General features: G+C 37.6%; 1 protein-coding gene across 2 annotated transcripts in view; it reads left to right on the top strand.

Annotated features, from left to right (window-relative positions):
* Window positions 1–10,100, top strand: part of ARRDC3 (arrestin domain containing 3) — a 14,406-nt gene extending 4,306 nt beyond the window's left edge. Inside the window, exons 2-8 of one of the 2 annotated variants that reach the window (XM_003785976.3) lie at window positions 247–328; window positions 2,183–2,330; window positions 3,290–3,392; window positions 3,694–3,950; window positions 4,275–4,437; window positions 5,026–5,180; window positions 7,372–10,100. In XM_003785976.3, coding sequence (XP_003786024.1) covers window positions 247–328; window positions 2,183–2,330; window positions 3,290–3,392; window positions 3,694–3,950; window positions 4,275–4,437; window positions 5,026–5,180; window positions 7,372–7,428 — 965 coding nt within the window. In that variant the 3' untranslated portion in view covers window positions 7,429–10,100. Of the gene's footprint in view, window positions 1–246; window positions 329–2,182; window positions 2,331–3,289; window positions 3,393–3,693; window positions 3,951–4,274; window positions 4,438–5,025; window positions 5,558–7,371 lie in introns of those variants that run through there. The other variant, XM_023510900.1, reaches the window with a different exon arrangement.
* The last annotated feature ends 7,656 nt before the right edge of the window (window positions 10,101–17,756 follow it).

Raw genomic sequence — 17,756 nt, 5'->3', positions numbered from 1 at the left:
AAAAAAAAAAAAAAAAAGACCTATGGTTTGAAAATATTCATTGTCCCCATTTTACAGAGAAGGCAGCAGAAGACTCAAGATTTTTATTTATGCAAAGAAAATGAAGTTAAAATTAGAACTCAGATCTCATAAACTCCAAAGCTTGTGGCCTTAGTTGTTATACAGACATCTTTTAAGTTATTCCACCGTGGGGAGTGGTAAATGTTTAATAACAAGGTTTTTGTTTTCTTTTTCTGTTTGTTTTAGATGATGATAATTCTGAAGAAGGCTTCAACACTATTCATTCAGGAAGGCATGAATATGCATTCAGCTTCGAGCTTCCACAGACGTGAGTTTGATAAGTAATAGACATTTTCATAGATAACCCGTGATCAAAGCCATCTTCTGACATTAAACATTCTAAATATTTTTGCGTTTTTAAAAAAACCCTTTCATTGCTGAAATTTGCTAGAGGAGAACAATGTATTAAACATAAGAAGCTATTTTTTAATCTCTGTGGCAAAATTATAGAAAGCAGGCTCAATTGTCATAGTATTCTGTCCTGAGGTTGATGAGGTTCTTACAATAAACAGTGTTTCATTTATCATGAATGAATCAGAGAGTGTGAGTTGAACAGTAAGCACTTAGTTTACTCTCAGTTGCTATTATCAGAAAAGAGTTCTTCTTTTTCTGCTAATACTAGCCAATCGTGGTAAGTTGAAAATGTAAAAATAATTAGGAATATGCGTACTTTAAAAATGATGTTCTTCTTCTAATAAGAATTTAGTAGCTTTGTGCAAAGGTCAAGTATATCAATTAGATATACTAATTACCTGGACTTAAAAGGAAAATCCACCAGAAAAAACTTAGTATGAAGTTTGAAAGCTAATGTAAAAGGAAGAAAGAAAAATGGTATGTTTTTAAGGTAAGAGATTGTTGGGAGAAATTATACAAACTTCTTTTTTAAATAATACCTCTTAACAGATATTAAATGGCACTTTTGCTGATTGATCTGGAGAATATACTTGGATTATGTAAGAATTTATCAAGCCAAATGTACACAGTTCTATACTTGGCTCTGTTGACTATAGTATTTGAGATGTTATATGTATGTTGAGGTCATGAATAGTATTTTTTAGAATATTCTGTTTACCATATGAATTGAGAACTTCATTTTAAATATACTGCCCAAGTACTTTCTAGAAAAATAATAAAGTCTGTGGAGAGAATAAAGCTAATATTGGGCCTGAGTATTTTCAGAGGTCTTTTAATATTTTTTTAAAGTTCTATCTGTAAACCAAAGTCATATAACAAATTCTAGAAGACAAGTGTAAAACTTAAGGTTTCATTTCTTTGTGCTAAACAAGTTAATGTGGAAGTCTAAAATGCAAAAAATATTTATTAAAAAATGGTGCTTATATTACTGTCAGCTAGCACTCTATAAGTAACTGAACAATGAATATTTTTCTAATGAAGTTAGAGAAAAGATTAAATTCTCTAGAAGAGTTTGGACAAGTAAAATCCAAAAGTAGTATCTGACAGGACTTCAAAAACGGTTCTGATTCTCTTAACACAGATCAAGAAGAGTATTTCTTTCTTTTTAAGCCTAGAAAATTAGGAAACAGCCAGAACAGAGTTAGACCGTGAGTAAACTGGGAAGTATAAAAGCAGTTTTCCAGAATTTCAGTAGACTTTATAAAATGGGAAATTTCTGTAATGGCTAGTGTGAGCCTTTCTAGACCTTAATTAGTTGCTATAAAAAGAGATAGTAATTCCTAACTAATGAGAAATAGAACACTGTAGGGAATTTAGTCTGAATGTTTAACCAGTATCTAGAATTTCTCAATAGAAATAATGAAATCATTCTTAACTTTATTTTTAAATTAAATTCATGACCTTTCCAAAAATTATTCATTAAACTTTCATAATTTTGCCACGAGCATTAAAAGTAGCTGCTTCTCAGTTTAAAGGGATTATATTCTTCTGGCTTCTTGAAATAAAATTCTTACATTTAACTATTGTGTGTTTTTGGTAAAGAAGGGTTTTTTCCCCCACGACTTATCCCTTTGGAAATTTTTTTAAATTTAGTGTTTGATGCCTCACTGGTACATAAAGAGCAAAATATGTCAAAATATTCCGACCTACTATATAATTCTTAGAAAGGGGTAGAGGATTAATATATTGATCTTTATATTCTACGCAGACCACTTGCTACCTCATTTGAAGGCCGACATGGCAGTGTGCGCTATTGGGTGAAAGCCGAATTGCACAGGCCTTGGCTTCTACCAGTAAAACTAAAGAAGGAATTTACAGTCTTTGAGCATATAGATATCAACACTCCTTCATTACTGGTAAGAACTGATGAAATGTTTCATTCTTCGTTTTTGTCATATAAAGACTAAAGAGTAATCACCTGAACTGTGTACTCTTCATAATTTAAAAATACGGTTTTATTTTAACATTTCATATGTATTTTTTAAATATAATCAAGACCACACAAATAAATGAAGAATATTCTCCTACTTTTGATATTTCAGTGACTTTAAGTAAATTTAAAAGTAAGACTAGTATATAGTATGAAATATCTTACTGAGAATATGACAGCAATAACAAAAGAAAGATCTGGTCCCTGGATGACTCTATTATAAGATACTATCGCTTAACATGAAAATATCATAATCTAAGATTTGTATTGCATTTCATTGTTCCAATATAGGGATAGTTGTCACACAGTGGGGAATCATTAGTTTCATGAAAAAACTTAATTCTTTTTTTAAAAAAGAAATCTTTTTTTAATCGTAATCTTTTATTTGGGAGGAATTCAAATTTGACTTCCAAATTTGTTATCTTTTGATTTAAACAAAAGATAACATCTTTAAAGCAAATAATTATTAACCTTAAAACTGGGCAGTTTTCTTTTTTGTGTACTGATTTTTACATTCTCCAGTATGTTCACGTTTGGGATTATATAACCAAGTTGCTTTCCGTGCTGCTTTTTTTTAAGGCAGTTAAAATGGAATGTGGAAAGGGTTTTTTTGTTTGATTTGTATTTAATTACTGTATTTGTAAATAGTGTGGGCTAAAAAAAAATGTTTATAGGATATTAAGCTCTTAATTGTATGGAAATATATATAAAGATGAAAGTAATGGTATAATTCAGAAACCATTTTCTTTAAGTGTATTTAGGTATAGAAAAAAAGTAAAACTACTTTTAATGTAAATTCTCTAAGAATTTAGGGTTGTATTTTGAAATATTCTGCTATTATACTAATTCATACATTGATCTTTTTCTCTAAATTTTTTTTTACAGTCACCCCAAGCAGGCACAAAAGAAAAGACACTCTGTTGCTGGTTCTGTACCTCAGGCCCAATATCCTTAAGTGCCAAAATTGAAAGGAAGGGCTATACCCCAGGTACGTAGGAGGTGGAGTCCCACAAAATAGAAGTTTTCTTCATGTAGCTTTATGTATAAATATATAATATCACTGCTAAATATAAACCTCATATAGTAATCTTTGGTTTAGTAATAAATGGTACTTACCCAGTTTCTTGTCACAAATTGGAGCATAATCTTCTTTTTAAGTAGCCGCTATAAAACTAGGACAGCATTTTATCCATGTAGTTAGTTGAACTTTCGAACTTTAGCTTTAAGCCTCTACATTTGTTTTTGTTGTTTAAACAGTAGATACATAAATCTACGTGTTTTTCCTCCAGGTGAATCAATTCAGATATTTGCTGAGATTGAGAACTGCTCTTCCCGAATGGTAGTGCCAAAGGCAGCCATTTACCAAACACAGGCCTTCTATGCCAAAGGAAAAATGAAGGAAGTAAAACAGCTCGTGGCTAACTTGCGTGGGGAATCCTTATCATCTGGAAAGACAGAGACGTGGAATGGCAAGTTGCTGAAAATTCCACCAGTTTCTCCCTCTATCCTCGACTGTAGTATAATCCGTGTGGAATATTCACTAATGGTATGTGTCAATTTAAGAGATTTTTTTTTTTAAGTCTTAGAGTTTTGAGAACATTTCTTTTGTCTTATATCTAGGATTTCGTTCTTATATTCCCTATATAATGACAAATATAAATATACATAAACATATATATACTACAGTTGAGCTATAGCAATACCTTATATGCAAAGGTACTATGCAGTATTGTACATAAGAGAGAAATTTCCGTGTATATAAGTAAAAAAGTAAATAGGGGCCTCACATAACATTAAAATTGGGGTATTGGTTTTTTAAAAGGAAATCATACTTAGCATTTTAAACTTACTATTTCTTTTTAATGTTTAGGTGTATGTGGATATTCCTGGAGCTATGGATTTATTTCTTAATTTGCCACTTGTCATCGGTACCATTCCTTTACATCCGTTTGGTAGCAGAACCTCAAGTGTAAGCAGTCAGTGTAGCATGAATATGAATTGGCTTGGTTTATCCCTTCCTGAAAGACCTGAAGGTAATTTGATAATATCTAAGCTTAATCTCTTATTATTAAGAATATTAGGCTGGGTGTGGTGGCTCACACCTGTAATCCTAACACAGTGGGAGGCTGAGGCTGGTGCATTGCCTGAGCTCACAAGTTCAAGACCAGCCTGAGCTAGAGTGAGACCCCCATCTCTAAAAATAGCAGGGCGTTGTGGGGGGCACCTGTAGTCCCAGCTACTTGGGAGGCTGAGGCAAAAGAATTGCTTGAGCTTAAGAGTCTGAGGTTGCTGGGAGCTATGACACCATAGCACTCTACTAAGGGCCACAAAGTGAGACCGTGTCTCAAAAAAAAAAAAAAGCGTATTATTTTGTTTTATATGTTTTATGGAGACATTTTTTTATGATGTTTTCTTTATGGAAAGATAAAGATAAACTTGTATCTTTCCATAAAGAAAGTAGATGTGTCCTTAGTGTTAAATTTTGATTGTGTGTCATCTTAGTTTTAATCACCAAATGATTATTATTTTACTTTGACATTCCTTTTTAATACCTACTATTCTGTGTATTTTGACATGCATAAGAACATGCTGTTCGAATTGCGTGTATCTTTTTCCTTCAGCACCACCAAGCTATGCAGAAGTAGTAACAGAGGAACAAAGGCGGAACAATCTTGCACCCGTGAATGCTTGCGATGACTTTGAGAGAGCTCTTCAAGGACCACTGTTTGCATATATCCAGGAGTTTCGGTTCTTGCCTCCACCTCTTTATTCAGAGGTAAGCATCAGCTCCTCAAGTATGAAATGGGCTGGCTTTCTTGGGAAACAGCATTACAGACTTACATATCTTGATTATCACAATAATAACAGAAGAACAAATAATATACAACAGTAGATTAAAAGTTAAGATTATGGTTGTCAATATTTACTGAGTTTGAAACAAGTAGGACTGCTCACTTATTTCATCGGGGAATTAAGATAGTGATCTAACACTTCATGTTGAATTATTTACATATTTTGAAGGAAGAATTTTATATATTCAGACATCAATAGGAAGAACTGCAGTGGCTCATACCTGTGATCCCAGTGGGAGAATCACTCGAAGCCAGGTGTTGGAGGCTGCAGTGAGCCACTGCACTCTAATCTGGGCAATAGAGGGAGACTCAGTCTCCAAACAAAAAGGATTAACATTTATTTTGCAAGTACTGATTAGCTAGAATTTATTTTACTTAGGATTCTTTTCCGATTCTTGTATATTTTTACATTCTCAGTTATGAGAGAGTAGCATTTTGCAGTAATGTCTTAAATAATATTCCTGCATTGTTAAGAACATTTTTATTTATCCCATATTGATAATAGCTGAGCACTTACTGGGACTAAACTATGGCAATTACATAGGGGAACTTCACAGACTCATGAGAAAAACAAACTAAGAAGCAAAATATTACACAGCTATGATAGCTGTGCATACCTCATTTGAGGAATGGCTTATTATGTCTTGGGAGTCAGGTGGGGCTTCTTGGAAAAGTGACTGTTACAGCCAGGAAGAACACCATATGTAAAATAAGAAGCTGTGGAGAGGGAGCCAGCATTTTAGGATATTTTAGAGCGACTTGAGCCCATAATATACATTTTTGAGGGGTTTTGAAGTTGGCTTTGATACCAAAATAATTTTGAAAATTACTATAATTGGCTTTTCCTTTTGGTTACTCTAGTTTACACAGCTGTCTTACAGTGAAATATTACTGCCAAATTAGACATGGGGGGGTTATTTTATTCTTCACCAAATTGCATTTTTTTTTCCTTAACATACAATAACTGGGAGAGGCAACTTTCATCTGGATGTGATAGTGTGAGTTCCACTTCATTGATTTTAGGATATTTAGAATCTCTTCTTGCAAATTCGTGATTGACATAATATTTCCTATCCCATTTTCCAATTCATGGAAATTTCTATTAGATGCTAAAAATGTTCTGCCACTTAAGTCAGTCACTTCCAGGTTGATTTTAGGCTGCTTCTGGGCTATGGAAGAAGGCTGAAAGAGTAGCAATCAAAGTATAATTCCCTTTTAAGAAATTTGTCATGAAATTCTCTCTTATTTCAAAATGAACTGAAGATAATTAAAATAACTTAAAACTTTTAAAACCCTAAAATAGGTTCAAGGTGTGATTTAACTAAAAACTATTTGGCTTTTTTCCTTCAAAAATTTGTTTTGCCCTCAAGCTTCTGAGGCAATTTGTTCTGATCCACATTTAAATGTCAGTGCGTAGGTCTTGTCCAAAAGATCTTTCAGTAAAAGAAATGTGTTAAACCCAGAGTTGTCTTTCTGTGCCTATTCTCTTTGTACCTGAGAAGCAACTTTCCTTAAATGTGTATGTGCATGAAAGTCACTCCAGAGATAAAGAAGGTGGTGCAAAGTCTTGAGTGTTTTGGGGCTCAGCATTGCCATTTCCTGATAACACACCGCATTTTAAGGCCTCTCTGGGGTTTTATACCCATAAGTTACTACCTCACACAAATAGCAGGAACATTATTTACACAGTTTCATTCTCCTCAAAGCCAAGGGAAGAGATGAGTTGGCTTTTTTGTAGAGGGATGAAATGAAAGAGATGCTTTGCAGAATGAGATCACTGCTGTGAAGGTGCTCTCCAGGGTGCATGGGAATCTGCAGTGCTACTAAATGCCGAGGAAAATCTCCACTGTTAACTTTTGTGAAATAGGGGACTATTCGGACATATGTTTATAAATCTTACAAATCAAATAATTGAGTATCAGTTACTTTATAAATAATACCAACACCTTTTCCTCCCCAATAGCATTTTAGATAGGAAAAGGGAATAATTGGATATAATTTTGCTAACAAGCTGTATATGCTCTAGTTATATTTTTTGAATAGTATGCAAAATCATAGTCATTTGCTGCATTCTAGGACCTCATCAAATAAAACTTTGTAAATTTTTTCTTCTAGATTGATCCAAATCCTGATCAGTCATCAGATGATAGACCATCCTGCCCCTCTCGTTGAAGGAACACTTGGTTGAGTCAAGTTCATGTGGGTTCCGAACTGTATCTCTTCCGGCTGAGGACAGAGAAGTATGTTGAAGACACGTTTTCAGAGGAAGTGGAATTGTTTTTGCCCAGAAAAATGGCAAATACGTGAAATAACCAGTGATCATGCTTTAGAAGCCTACAGCAACATTCTGGGACTGCTCCAACATGCTTGAAGATCTAAGCTTTTCTCCTTTAAAACTGGCACATACTAAGAGCAGTCTACTTAGCCTATGGTTGTACGTGTCAAGACACCACGTTGTAAAGAGGGATGATTTCCTTCTTTTGATTTGAAAATTTTGCACATGCTCAATGCTTACATTGTGCGGTTCAATGTCACTACAGCTTTTTTTTTTCCATTTATGCCAGACTCTTGATACTCTTTTAAAACTTGTTTGCAGTCAGCACAACAAGGAACAAAAGAAAGCTTTGAAAAACTTAAACATGAAAAAAACGCACTGACATTTTTTTTAATTTAATATAGCCTGGACTTTACCTGCGTATGCACATGCTCAGAATTGTCCTACTAGGCTGACCATGTATCACCTCTTGAGCTTGGATCCTATTGTGGATTTATTTACAAACATCAAATGCCTTCAAGCCAATCCTTTTTGCTGTATGTTTTGCAGCCTACTGTAGTAGATACGCAACAGATAATGTGGGAAAAAAAGAGATAAGAGGAGGAAGCTAATAAGAGACTTTGTCAAGATTGTATACCTTCTTGGTTTCTTTTCAGAATTTGTTGCCTTTCTACTATTACAGCAAAGCAGCATTTTGTTACTGACTGCCTAAAATCACTTAATCTCAGGTGAACGCATCACTTGCCAAACTGTTGGAATGCTATTTGTGTTTTGTTGCACTGTTTTTTGTTGTTGTTATTTGTTTGTTTATTTGGTTGGCTTTTTGGAGAGGGAAATTTGGACATGGGACATACACAAAAGTGATAACCCACCCACATTCCCTTTTTATCATCACATACAAGAAGAAGCTGGAAGAACTGAGATGGAGCAGAGAAAGGCAGCACCGCAGGCACCAGCGAGGGTTAAGGGCTGCTGCTCTTAAAATTATTTTTTTTATTATTATTTTAAGAGTATAGAATTTTTCCAGTCACTGGGGAAAGGAGGGCAAAGTGCATTTATTTTTATACAGAGTTACTTAATTACCTCCTAAATACATATGTTGGAAATCAGTTTTGCTGGTGCAAAGTATTTTAATGAGCAGGAATACACATGATGAGGTTATGACTAGAAAGCTCAATTTATACACCTGCTATCTTGCACAAGCTTGACGTAGCATGAAAAACTCAAGTTTATTCCAAAAGTGTATAACTTCAAAATTGCAAATACTAGAAAGTTTGCTGTGATCATTGTTCTGTATTCAGTGGGTTTTTTTTTTTAATGAAAATACTTTTTTCCTTATCTGAAAAACAACTTGCTAAACATGAGAAATCCTTCACTTTTAGTTCAGATAAGATAGGAAGAATGATCACATCAGTAAATTATAGTTTATGTTAAAGATAATTTATACTTGGCTCATAACAAATATACCAGCATTCATAATAACATTTCGGTATTTTCCAAAGTACCAAGCGTACTGAATTTTTTTTTTGTTTTAGAAGGAATTCAGCTGATGTTTTTAATGAAAATCAGCATCTCTGATGTTGCAGCATACGTGTGAAATGGGAGTTACATCAATCCTGCCATTTAACCCCACAGTTTAATAAAGTGGCTGAAAATAACAGTGACCCTGGCTCGGTGCTTGACCTGTTACACACTGTCTTAAAAGTTTCTACGGAACAAACAGGCTTTTCCATAAGTGGCCTTTAAGAAAACATGGAAGACAATTCATGTTTGAAAAATGCTGACAGGGTGAAGAAAGCCCATTGTAAAAATGAATCACGTTTTCAGTGATTCAGTGAAAGGGTTTGGGCACCCGTAGCAAACCTAATACTAGATACTAAGGAAATGGGGGTGAAATATTTTTTTATTGTTGTTAAGTCATTTTGTGGATGTCCCCCTCAAGAAGCTAATGGAATATTTGGCATAAAGGGCATTTGGTGGTTTTTTGTTTGTTTGTTTGGGGGGGGGTGTCAGAAAATCCATTTTCTTTTGTCTCTTCTTATGTCTAACTGACTAGGGAACAATTGTTGACATGCATAGCATTGGAATACTTATCATCATATATTCTCACAAATAACGTGAAACAAGAATGACCAATATCTTTATAATTGGCACTGGGTCACGAAATGTGATAAAATTTTAAAATTATAAAACTTTATCAAATAAAGTTTTATTTTCCCCATTAAAGTATTTACTCTCTTATTTAGAGGCATTATACTTCTTAAATATTGGTCAATTCCTGAAATGAGATGTGAGGCTCACGGTTGTATTCCAGTATTCAAGATAGATTCCTGATTTTTCAATTAGGAAAAGTAAATTCCAAAATGTTAGCAAAACAAAGTGCAATATTAAATGTTTGCTTTATAGATTATATTCTATGCCTGTTTGTACCTTTTTTTTTTTCGTTTTTTATTTGGTGCTGAATATGTCCTGTAGGCTCTGTTTTAAGAAAACAATATGTGGGAAATGATTTAATTTTTCCTATTGCTCTTGTGGAAAATAAAGTGTTTTTTTTTTCTTTTTTGTATAATTGTTGGGAGACTTATTTGAATCTTGATAATGTTAGTAACTCAACATACACATAAACAATTTTAACACTGCAGTTAAACTCTAAGCCATTCTGGGTAAGAATTGTTTCTAGGTCTGTGTCAAGGAAAATTAATGAAGACTTAAAGGAATTTTTAATACTAATTCTTTTGGTTAGTAATTTACTCTTATTTACTATTATAAAATGCCCAACCTGAGCAAGAGTGAAACCCTCTTCCTATTGAAAGAGGAAAAACTCGGAAAGCTGAAGCCGGATGGCTTGACCCCTAGGAATTGGAGGTTGCAGTGAGTTATGACGACACCCTTGCACTCTAGCTAGGGGGACAGCAAAATTCACTCTCAAATAATTTACTATTATGCATGCTTCTTACAAAACTTGTAAGTTAGATATAAATTCAGTTGTAAGTATGAACCAACTTAACCAGGTAAAGTAATTTCATTTTCAGATGCCACTTCCCTCTCACTGTGTGATTGTGTGCTACTGGTCTTTTATAAGGACATAAGCTTAAAAGTTACCTCTTATTCATTAATTCTAATCTTAGAAGAACAGTCTAATTTTTCTAAATTTTAAAAATAGTAAATGTTTTTCTTAAAAGAATCTCTGGATTTTACAGTAATTGATAACCTTAGAAGTACTTTTGGGATCACATTTAGAATTGTTCTTTTTTCAGTGTCATGGATGAGTTATCAAGTTGTATTCACAGATGAGCCTAACTACATGATTCTCCAGTGTTCTCAAATGTGTGTGCACATACATTACTTTGTTTTACAGAATTAACTGTCATTCTTTCACCCAACTAAGAGTCAGTATATATATCTACCTATATCTATATATATATATATACACACACAGGGTGGCCATAAAGTTCGTGTGCAATTTAAAATAGTGTCCAATTTGAAAATGCACACAAACTTTTATGTAGACACCCTGTATATGAGTAATACAGGATGGGGAGAGATCTAGGTCCTGGGTTCTATAACTTCAGGTGTGGCATTGAACAAGATGTGCAAGTTGATTTCCTCATTTATAAAGTGGAAAAGTAGCTTTGCAAGGTTCTTTTTACCACTGAAGATTGGGAGTTTATATGTCTTTTAAGTAACGAAATAATGTTCTACATCAATTACCTTGGAAATTTACCACATTACTTCTAAGTTTGTATTAGAATACTTAACATACCTTGAGTTCAGTAGCTATTTCTTAAGTTACAGAAAGGCGTGAGTTATCCTGTTTCACTTGCATTAACTTAAGTACACTTACTAAACTCCCCCTTTTATAATTTGTTGAATGACTGAACTATATCAGGACTTTTGATGTAGGAGCGGGAGATATGCAGACTAACTTAAGTAAAAAACTGAATGTATTAACTAGTAATTCCAAGGATGGAATATATTAAATACATCTGGATCCAGGGATCCAAATAATGCCTCGGGGACATACTCATTTTTTCATGGTAAATGGACTAAGGAAAGATGACCCAGCTTTTATTTCTCACAGATGGAATACCATGTGTAGTCTCTAAACGACTTCTAAAGAGAGATTATGATTGACCAGTACCCCGGTCAAGTTTCCTACCACTGAAGGTGGCGTGGGTTTAAAGTTTCCAGAAAGGAGAAAGGGGTCACTACATTCTTGCTCTTTCAAGCGGTGTCCACACCAGCAGCAAGGGCATCACATGAAGATTGCATTTTCACAAGGTAGTAAGCAATGTCAATATGTGCTCCCAAAGCCAAGATATAGATGACCAGACTCCAGGACATGACTAGTATATAGAGAATGTATTTTGTTTACAAAACTTATGACAGGAAATCTTATTTTTTAGAAAGAGCTTTTGAGTCTAGCCTGTGTGAGTCAGAAAAGGGTAAAACTTCTCAAGAGCTGGCTAGTCCTCAGGAGCCACAGCAAAGTCACGTACCTGCTTGCTCGTGATAAAGGTTCCAGTGGCTCTGGGAGGACATAGCATGAGCTCCAACAGTCCTCGGAAGGGAGGTTGAATATTTCTTTATCCACCTTAATTGTCACTTCCAGGATAATCTCCATTCTGTATTAACCTTAGATTCTTTCAAGAGGAAGAGAGAGCCTGGGTTACCTAAGATATCTCCACTTGTGACAATAATACTAAGGTACAGAGAAGAAAAACCTGAAGAAAAGTCACAGCACAAAGTACCAATCCCTTCTTATTCACAGTGAGATTTCCTTCCAAAATACCCTTGGTGAGTGGCGCCTGCGGCCCCATATGCCCGAGGTGGGGGTTCAAACCTAGCCCTGGCCAAATAATAATAATAATAATAATAATAATAATAATACCGTTGGCTCAGTTCTAATGAAACGACATAATAGAGTTTTGCTTCCTTGGGGTATGACCAATACCATGTTATATCTCTTTGACAGTTAGTTTTCTTGATTCAATAAAAGAGAAAATTGCTCCAAATTTAAGGAAAAATCTATTAACTAGTTTAGTTCTCTAAGGTACTAGTCTTTAGTACACTGTACTGCTAGCTTACAAAATAACGTCACAGGAATCAAAAGCTCTGACCAGGTAGCACCTGGAGCACACATTCTTAAATTAGGAGAAGGGTTGTATGTCTTGTCTTAAACTCCCTTCCGAATACCCATAGAGTGATTTGGGAAGCATAAAAATGGCACACATTTTTCCTGGGCAGTCATATAAATACTTTGCTATCAAATTCCTACAATATGTCAGGTACTGTGCAATGTCTTATTTATGTATGTATGTATGTATTTATTTTGTGAGACAAAGTCTTACTATGTGGCCCTCGGTAGAGTGCTGTGGTGTCCACAACTCACAGCAACCTCAAACTCTTGGGCTTACATGATTCTCTTGCTTCAGCCTCCCAAGTAACTTAGACTACAGGTGCCCATCACAACGCCTGGCTATTTTTTGGTTGTAGTTGTCATTGTTGTTTGGCAGGCCTGGGCTGGGTTCGAACCTGCCAGCTCCGGTGTATGTGGCTGGCGCCCTGCCGCTGAGCTATAGGCACCGAGTCTATGCAATGTCTCTTTATGTACATTACCTTATTTTTTTTTTAGCAAAATCTGCAAAGTCAAATACATTATCTTATTGATCTTTATAACTTTCAAAAAATGGTATTATATCTATATTTTGGTTGAGGAAACTATATTCCAAAAAAGCCAAGCAACTGTCTCGAATCACACACCTGTCAAATTAAAAATGATTCCCATACAAGAGTATCTGAATTTCAAGTTCTTACACAGCAACCTCTAACTTGTCACAACTTACTGCAACTTCTAACTCTTGGGCTCAAAATATCTCCTGCCTTAGCCTCTGGAGTAGCTGGGACTATAAGGCACCCACCACAACGTCTGGCTAGTTTTCCTATTTTTAGTAGAAAAAATAGAAAACTAAGGAGTCTCACACTTGGCTACCATGCCCGGCTAAGTTTTTCTACTTTTTGGGCGAGACAGATCTTGATCTTGTTTGGGCTTGCCTGGAACTCCTGAGTTCACCAAATCTACAAACATCAGCCTCCCACAGTGCTGGGATGACAGGCATAAGCCTCCGTGTCCCCAAGCCCTAGTTCCCTATGTTAACCACCTCCATATGTTGACCATTTTTGTATAGTCCCATGGGGGGTCAACTTACAGAGGTTCTGCTGTATTATTAATTAACCCCTTAGCTGACCAAGGCTTTGTCTTCAGAAAGCTCCCTGTTAGCATAACAGTCACACATCCACCAGACACCACAGGAACTAGACACGGGGATGGTAAATATCGCCATTTGGAGAGAAGAGAGTCATGGAGGATCTAAGATACTGGGTTTGATTAGAGCAGCCCTGAGCTTCTAAGGAAGGTCCAAATGGGAGTGGGAAATTTAAAGGCAGACCACTACACATTGTTTTCAAAAAGGTAGCTAAGGCTAGATAGTCAGCAGCAGCTGCTGGTCCAGAGACAAAGTCAGTGAGAGTGGACCTGCCAAGGGGTGGGAGCAGCCAAGGTGGAGCCTGGGGAGGACCTGATTCCATGGGGAAACTAGGTCACAGCCCAGCCCTCTCCCAGGCTCCTTGCCCACTGGGAATGCCTCAGTGATGGACTTGGACTGTCTAACAGGCAGATGACACCTCCGAAACCTAAGCTAATTAATGCCCGCATGTGATGGGAGAACTGCTTCAACTCATTTCTTTCTTCATTGCATGAGTGAACAATAATCCTCAAAATGTTCAATTAGATGGAAGCCAGGGCTGGGCGCGGTGGCTCATCCCTGTAATCCCAGCACTCAGGTAGGCCAGGGTGGGTGGACAGCTTGAGCTCAGGAGTTCGAGACCAGCCTGAGCAAGAACAAGACCTCGCCTCTAAAAATACCCGGGTGTTGTGGCAGACGCCTGTAGTCCCAGCTACTTGGGAGGCTGAGACAAGAGAATCACTTGAGCCCAAGAGTTTGGGATTGCTGTGAGCTATGACGCCACAGCACTCTACTGGGGGTGACAAGTGAGACTCTGTCTCAAAAAAAAAAAAAATGGATGTGGAAAGGTTAGTTTGACCTCAAAACATCCTTGATGCACAGTAGGCATTTTGGATCTTAAACTCTAACCTGCTTCCATTCACTAATCAAGCCAGCACCATCCACTTCACATTGTGCTCAATACACCGAGGTAACCAGAGCTGAATCCATTGCGTTTTTTTCTCTTCTTGGGTAACTTTGCTATATTACATTTTTGTAGTTTGACAGTTATGCCATTCGGTATTGCTAGATCCTTTCGGGTGACTGTGATGGCTACTAAGCCCATTTCTTCTGTATATCATTCTGTGTGTTTTCTCAGAAAGATTATTCACCCCTCAGCTTTGGTTGTCAATCCTATGATGACTCGAACACGCATCACCTTCTCTTCTTTTTCTCCTCTCTTTGCTTTTATTATACATTACAGATATTTTACTTGACAAATTCCCCAGTTTCTCAAAACAAATATTTCTGAAATGATCTCCTTAATCCTCTCTGTGTACGTAACCACACTTCCACACTTTCTCTTCCTTTGGAATTTCTGATTTCTGTCCAAGGAACCCCTCCTCATCCTCTCCTCTGTAGCCTCACTTAGGAAGTCCTCTTGCTCTTCTGGGTAAGGCTACTATGGTACCCAGTCCTTTCCCTCCACTCCCATTGCTGTCCCATGGTCCAGGTGTCTGTCCTGTCACACGCATTGTATTTCCTTCCACCATTCTAAGGTCCCGGCTGAAGTGTCAGCTCCTCCACATAAAGCTGTGGACCATCCCAACCCTCACTGAGGCTGCCCCTCTGGATTGCCCCTCACTGAGGCTGCCCCTCTGGATTGCCCCTCACTGAGGCTGCCCCTCTGGATTGCCCCTCACTGAGGCTGCCCCTCTGGATTGCCCTCAGCATTTACCATGCTTCACAGCATACATTCTAATTTATGGTCTGTTGGGAGACCATAAGCTTCCAAAGGCAGGAACCAAGGTCATCACTTCTTTTGTATTTCATCTCACCCCTCCTACCTCACCCTTCCCCACTTTCAGAAAGCATAGTCCAAGCTGAGGACAGACAGATGCTCAAAAAATACTTGGGCAGTTGTTATTATTATTATTATTATTTGAGACAGAGCCTCAAGCTGTCACCCTGGGCAGAGTGCCGTGGCATCACAACTCACAGCAACCTCCAACTCTTGAGCGCAAGCGAGTCTCCTGCCTCCACCTCCCAAGTAGCTGGGACTACAGGAGCTCACCACAATGCCCAGCTATTTTTTGGTTGCAGCCATCGTTGTTTGGCAGGCCCGGGCTGGATTTGAACCCACCAGCTCAGGTGTATGTCGCTGGCGTCTTAGCCGTTTGAGCCACAGGTGCTGAGCTGGGCAATTATTAATATTTGGAGACTGCTATGGACTGAATTGTGTCCCCCTGTCAAATTCCTATGTTGAAGCCTTACCCCTCAGTGTGACTGTACCCAGAGATGGAGTCTTTAGGAGGTAAGTATAGTTAAGTGAGGCCACAAGGGTGAGCCCCTAATCTGACAAGGCTATGTCCTTATTAGAAGAGAGAGAGAGGGAAAGAGATCTCTCTATGTCATATGAAGACTCGGTAAGAAGGCAGCCATCTGCAGACCAGGAAGAGGGTGCTCATGGGGAACTGAGTCAGCCTGTACCTTGAACTGTTAAGGAAATGAATCGCTGTTGTTTAAGCCATCTAGTCTATTGTGTTTTTGTCATGACAGTCCTCACTAAATAAGAGAGGCACTTAGAGGCCACACTCAGTGGCTCACATCTGTCATCCTGGCACTTTGGGAGGCCAAGGCAGGAGGATTAGGTCAGGAGTTCAAGACCAGCCTGAGTAAGAGCAAGACCGCCCATCTCTACAAAAAATTTAAAAACTAGTGAGGCCTGGTGGTGCACACCTGTGCGTGCAGCTACTGGGGAGGCTGAAATGGGAGGATCATTGGAGTCGAGTCTGGGGTGGAAGTGATCTATGATAACACCACTGCAAGCTACTCAGGGCAATAGAGTGAGACCCTGTCTAAAGAAAAAAAAAAAAAGGACAGGCATGAGCAAAGCCGGATTCACCAATACAATTTTTCTTACCCTTTTACTATTAAGATTTCATCCTTGTGAAGAAGAGAAGAGAGAAGGGCTCCGTATAAAATATAAATGAAATAGCAACTAAGAGGGTTACCATAATTTATGAAGGTTCTTCTTGGCTATCTAAATTGTAAAGACAGTGTCTCTGTCCAGCTTTGTACCCTCCTCCATGATAATAGTTTTCCTTACCCCACAATTTTCAGCTATGAAATGCGTACGTGTGAGTCTTCATTAGCTTAATCCCATTACTTTGACCACAGAAATCGTTCAAGGGTGGGGAAATGACCCAGTATTAGCCAGAAGGATAGAAGAAGAATTTGGTAAGGACTTCTGGGAAACTTCCTTGCTCTTGCCAAAGAGTTGTTCAGGTGTGCCCTGAAAAACACTGCTCTAACTCGTCACTTCTCCACCTGACCCCATTTGACCCCAAATGCCTTTATCAGGACGGGGGTGTGCCTCCAGCCCCAGGTGTCTGCTAATCACTAGGCTATCCCAGCCTGAGGCATTTCACTGGGAGTACATTAAGTTGAAATGTACATTAATTTGTCCTTTCAGATCAACAAACTCAAGTCTCTGATTGACAGTCTAAATGGAAGGACAGGTTGAGAGTATGAAAGGGCAATTCAAGGGCGTATATAAGGAAGATCTAAACTCCCTGGAGTGGATTTGAGGAGTAATTATAACACCACTGAAAAAAGGCCTCAGAGCTGACCATAGGACAACTGTAAGTCAATTACAAACATCAGGAAGCCCAGAGCGGTGTGTTTTTATAACTAAACTCTTGCTGATTCAGGGGTCAGAAGCCTCTTTTTTAAAAGAGAGATGGGATCCGGCCAACACCCAGGCTGCAATGCAGCAGCCGTTCACAGTGTGAGCACATTGTGCGGCCTCACACTCCTCGTGAGCCTCAGCAACCCTTCTGCCTCAGCCTCCCAAGCAGTTGGAACTACAGAAAAGCTTAATTTTAAAAAATCATCTTGGGGGGATTCTGGGAAGATGGCCGACTGGTAGTAACCCTGGTCAGAGGCTCCTGAGCAAAGGAAGAAAAACTGGTTGGAATCAGAATCTATGAAGCCAAAGA

Source organism: Otolemur garnettii, unplaced genomic scaffold, assembly GCF_000181295.1.
Source record: "Otolemur garnettii isolate 467f Iridium unplaced genomic scaffold, OtoGar3 scaffold00017, whole genome shotgun sequence".
Lineage (NCBI taxonomy): Eukaryota > Metazoa > Chordata > Mammalia > Primates > Galagidae > Otolemur > Otolemur garnettii.
Note: the sequence above shows the minus strand (reverse complement) of the source record. Positions and strands in the feature narration are given on the sequence as shown.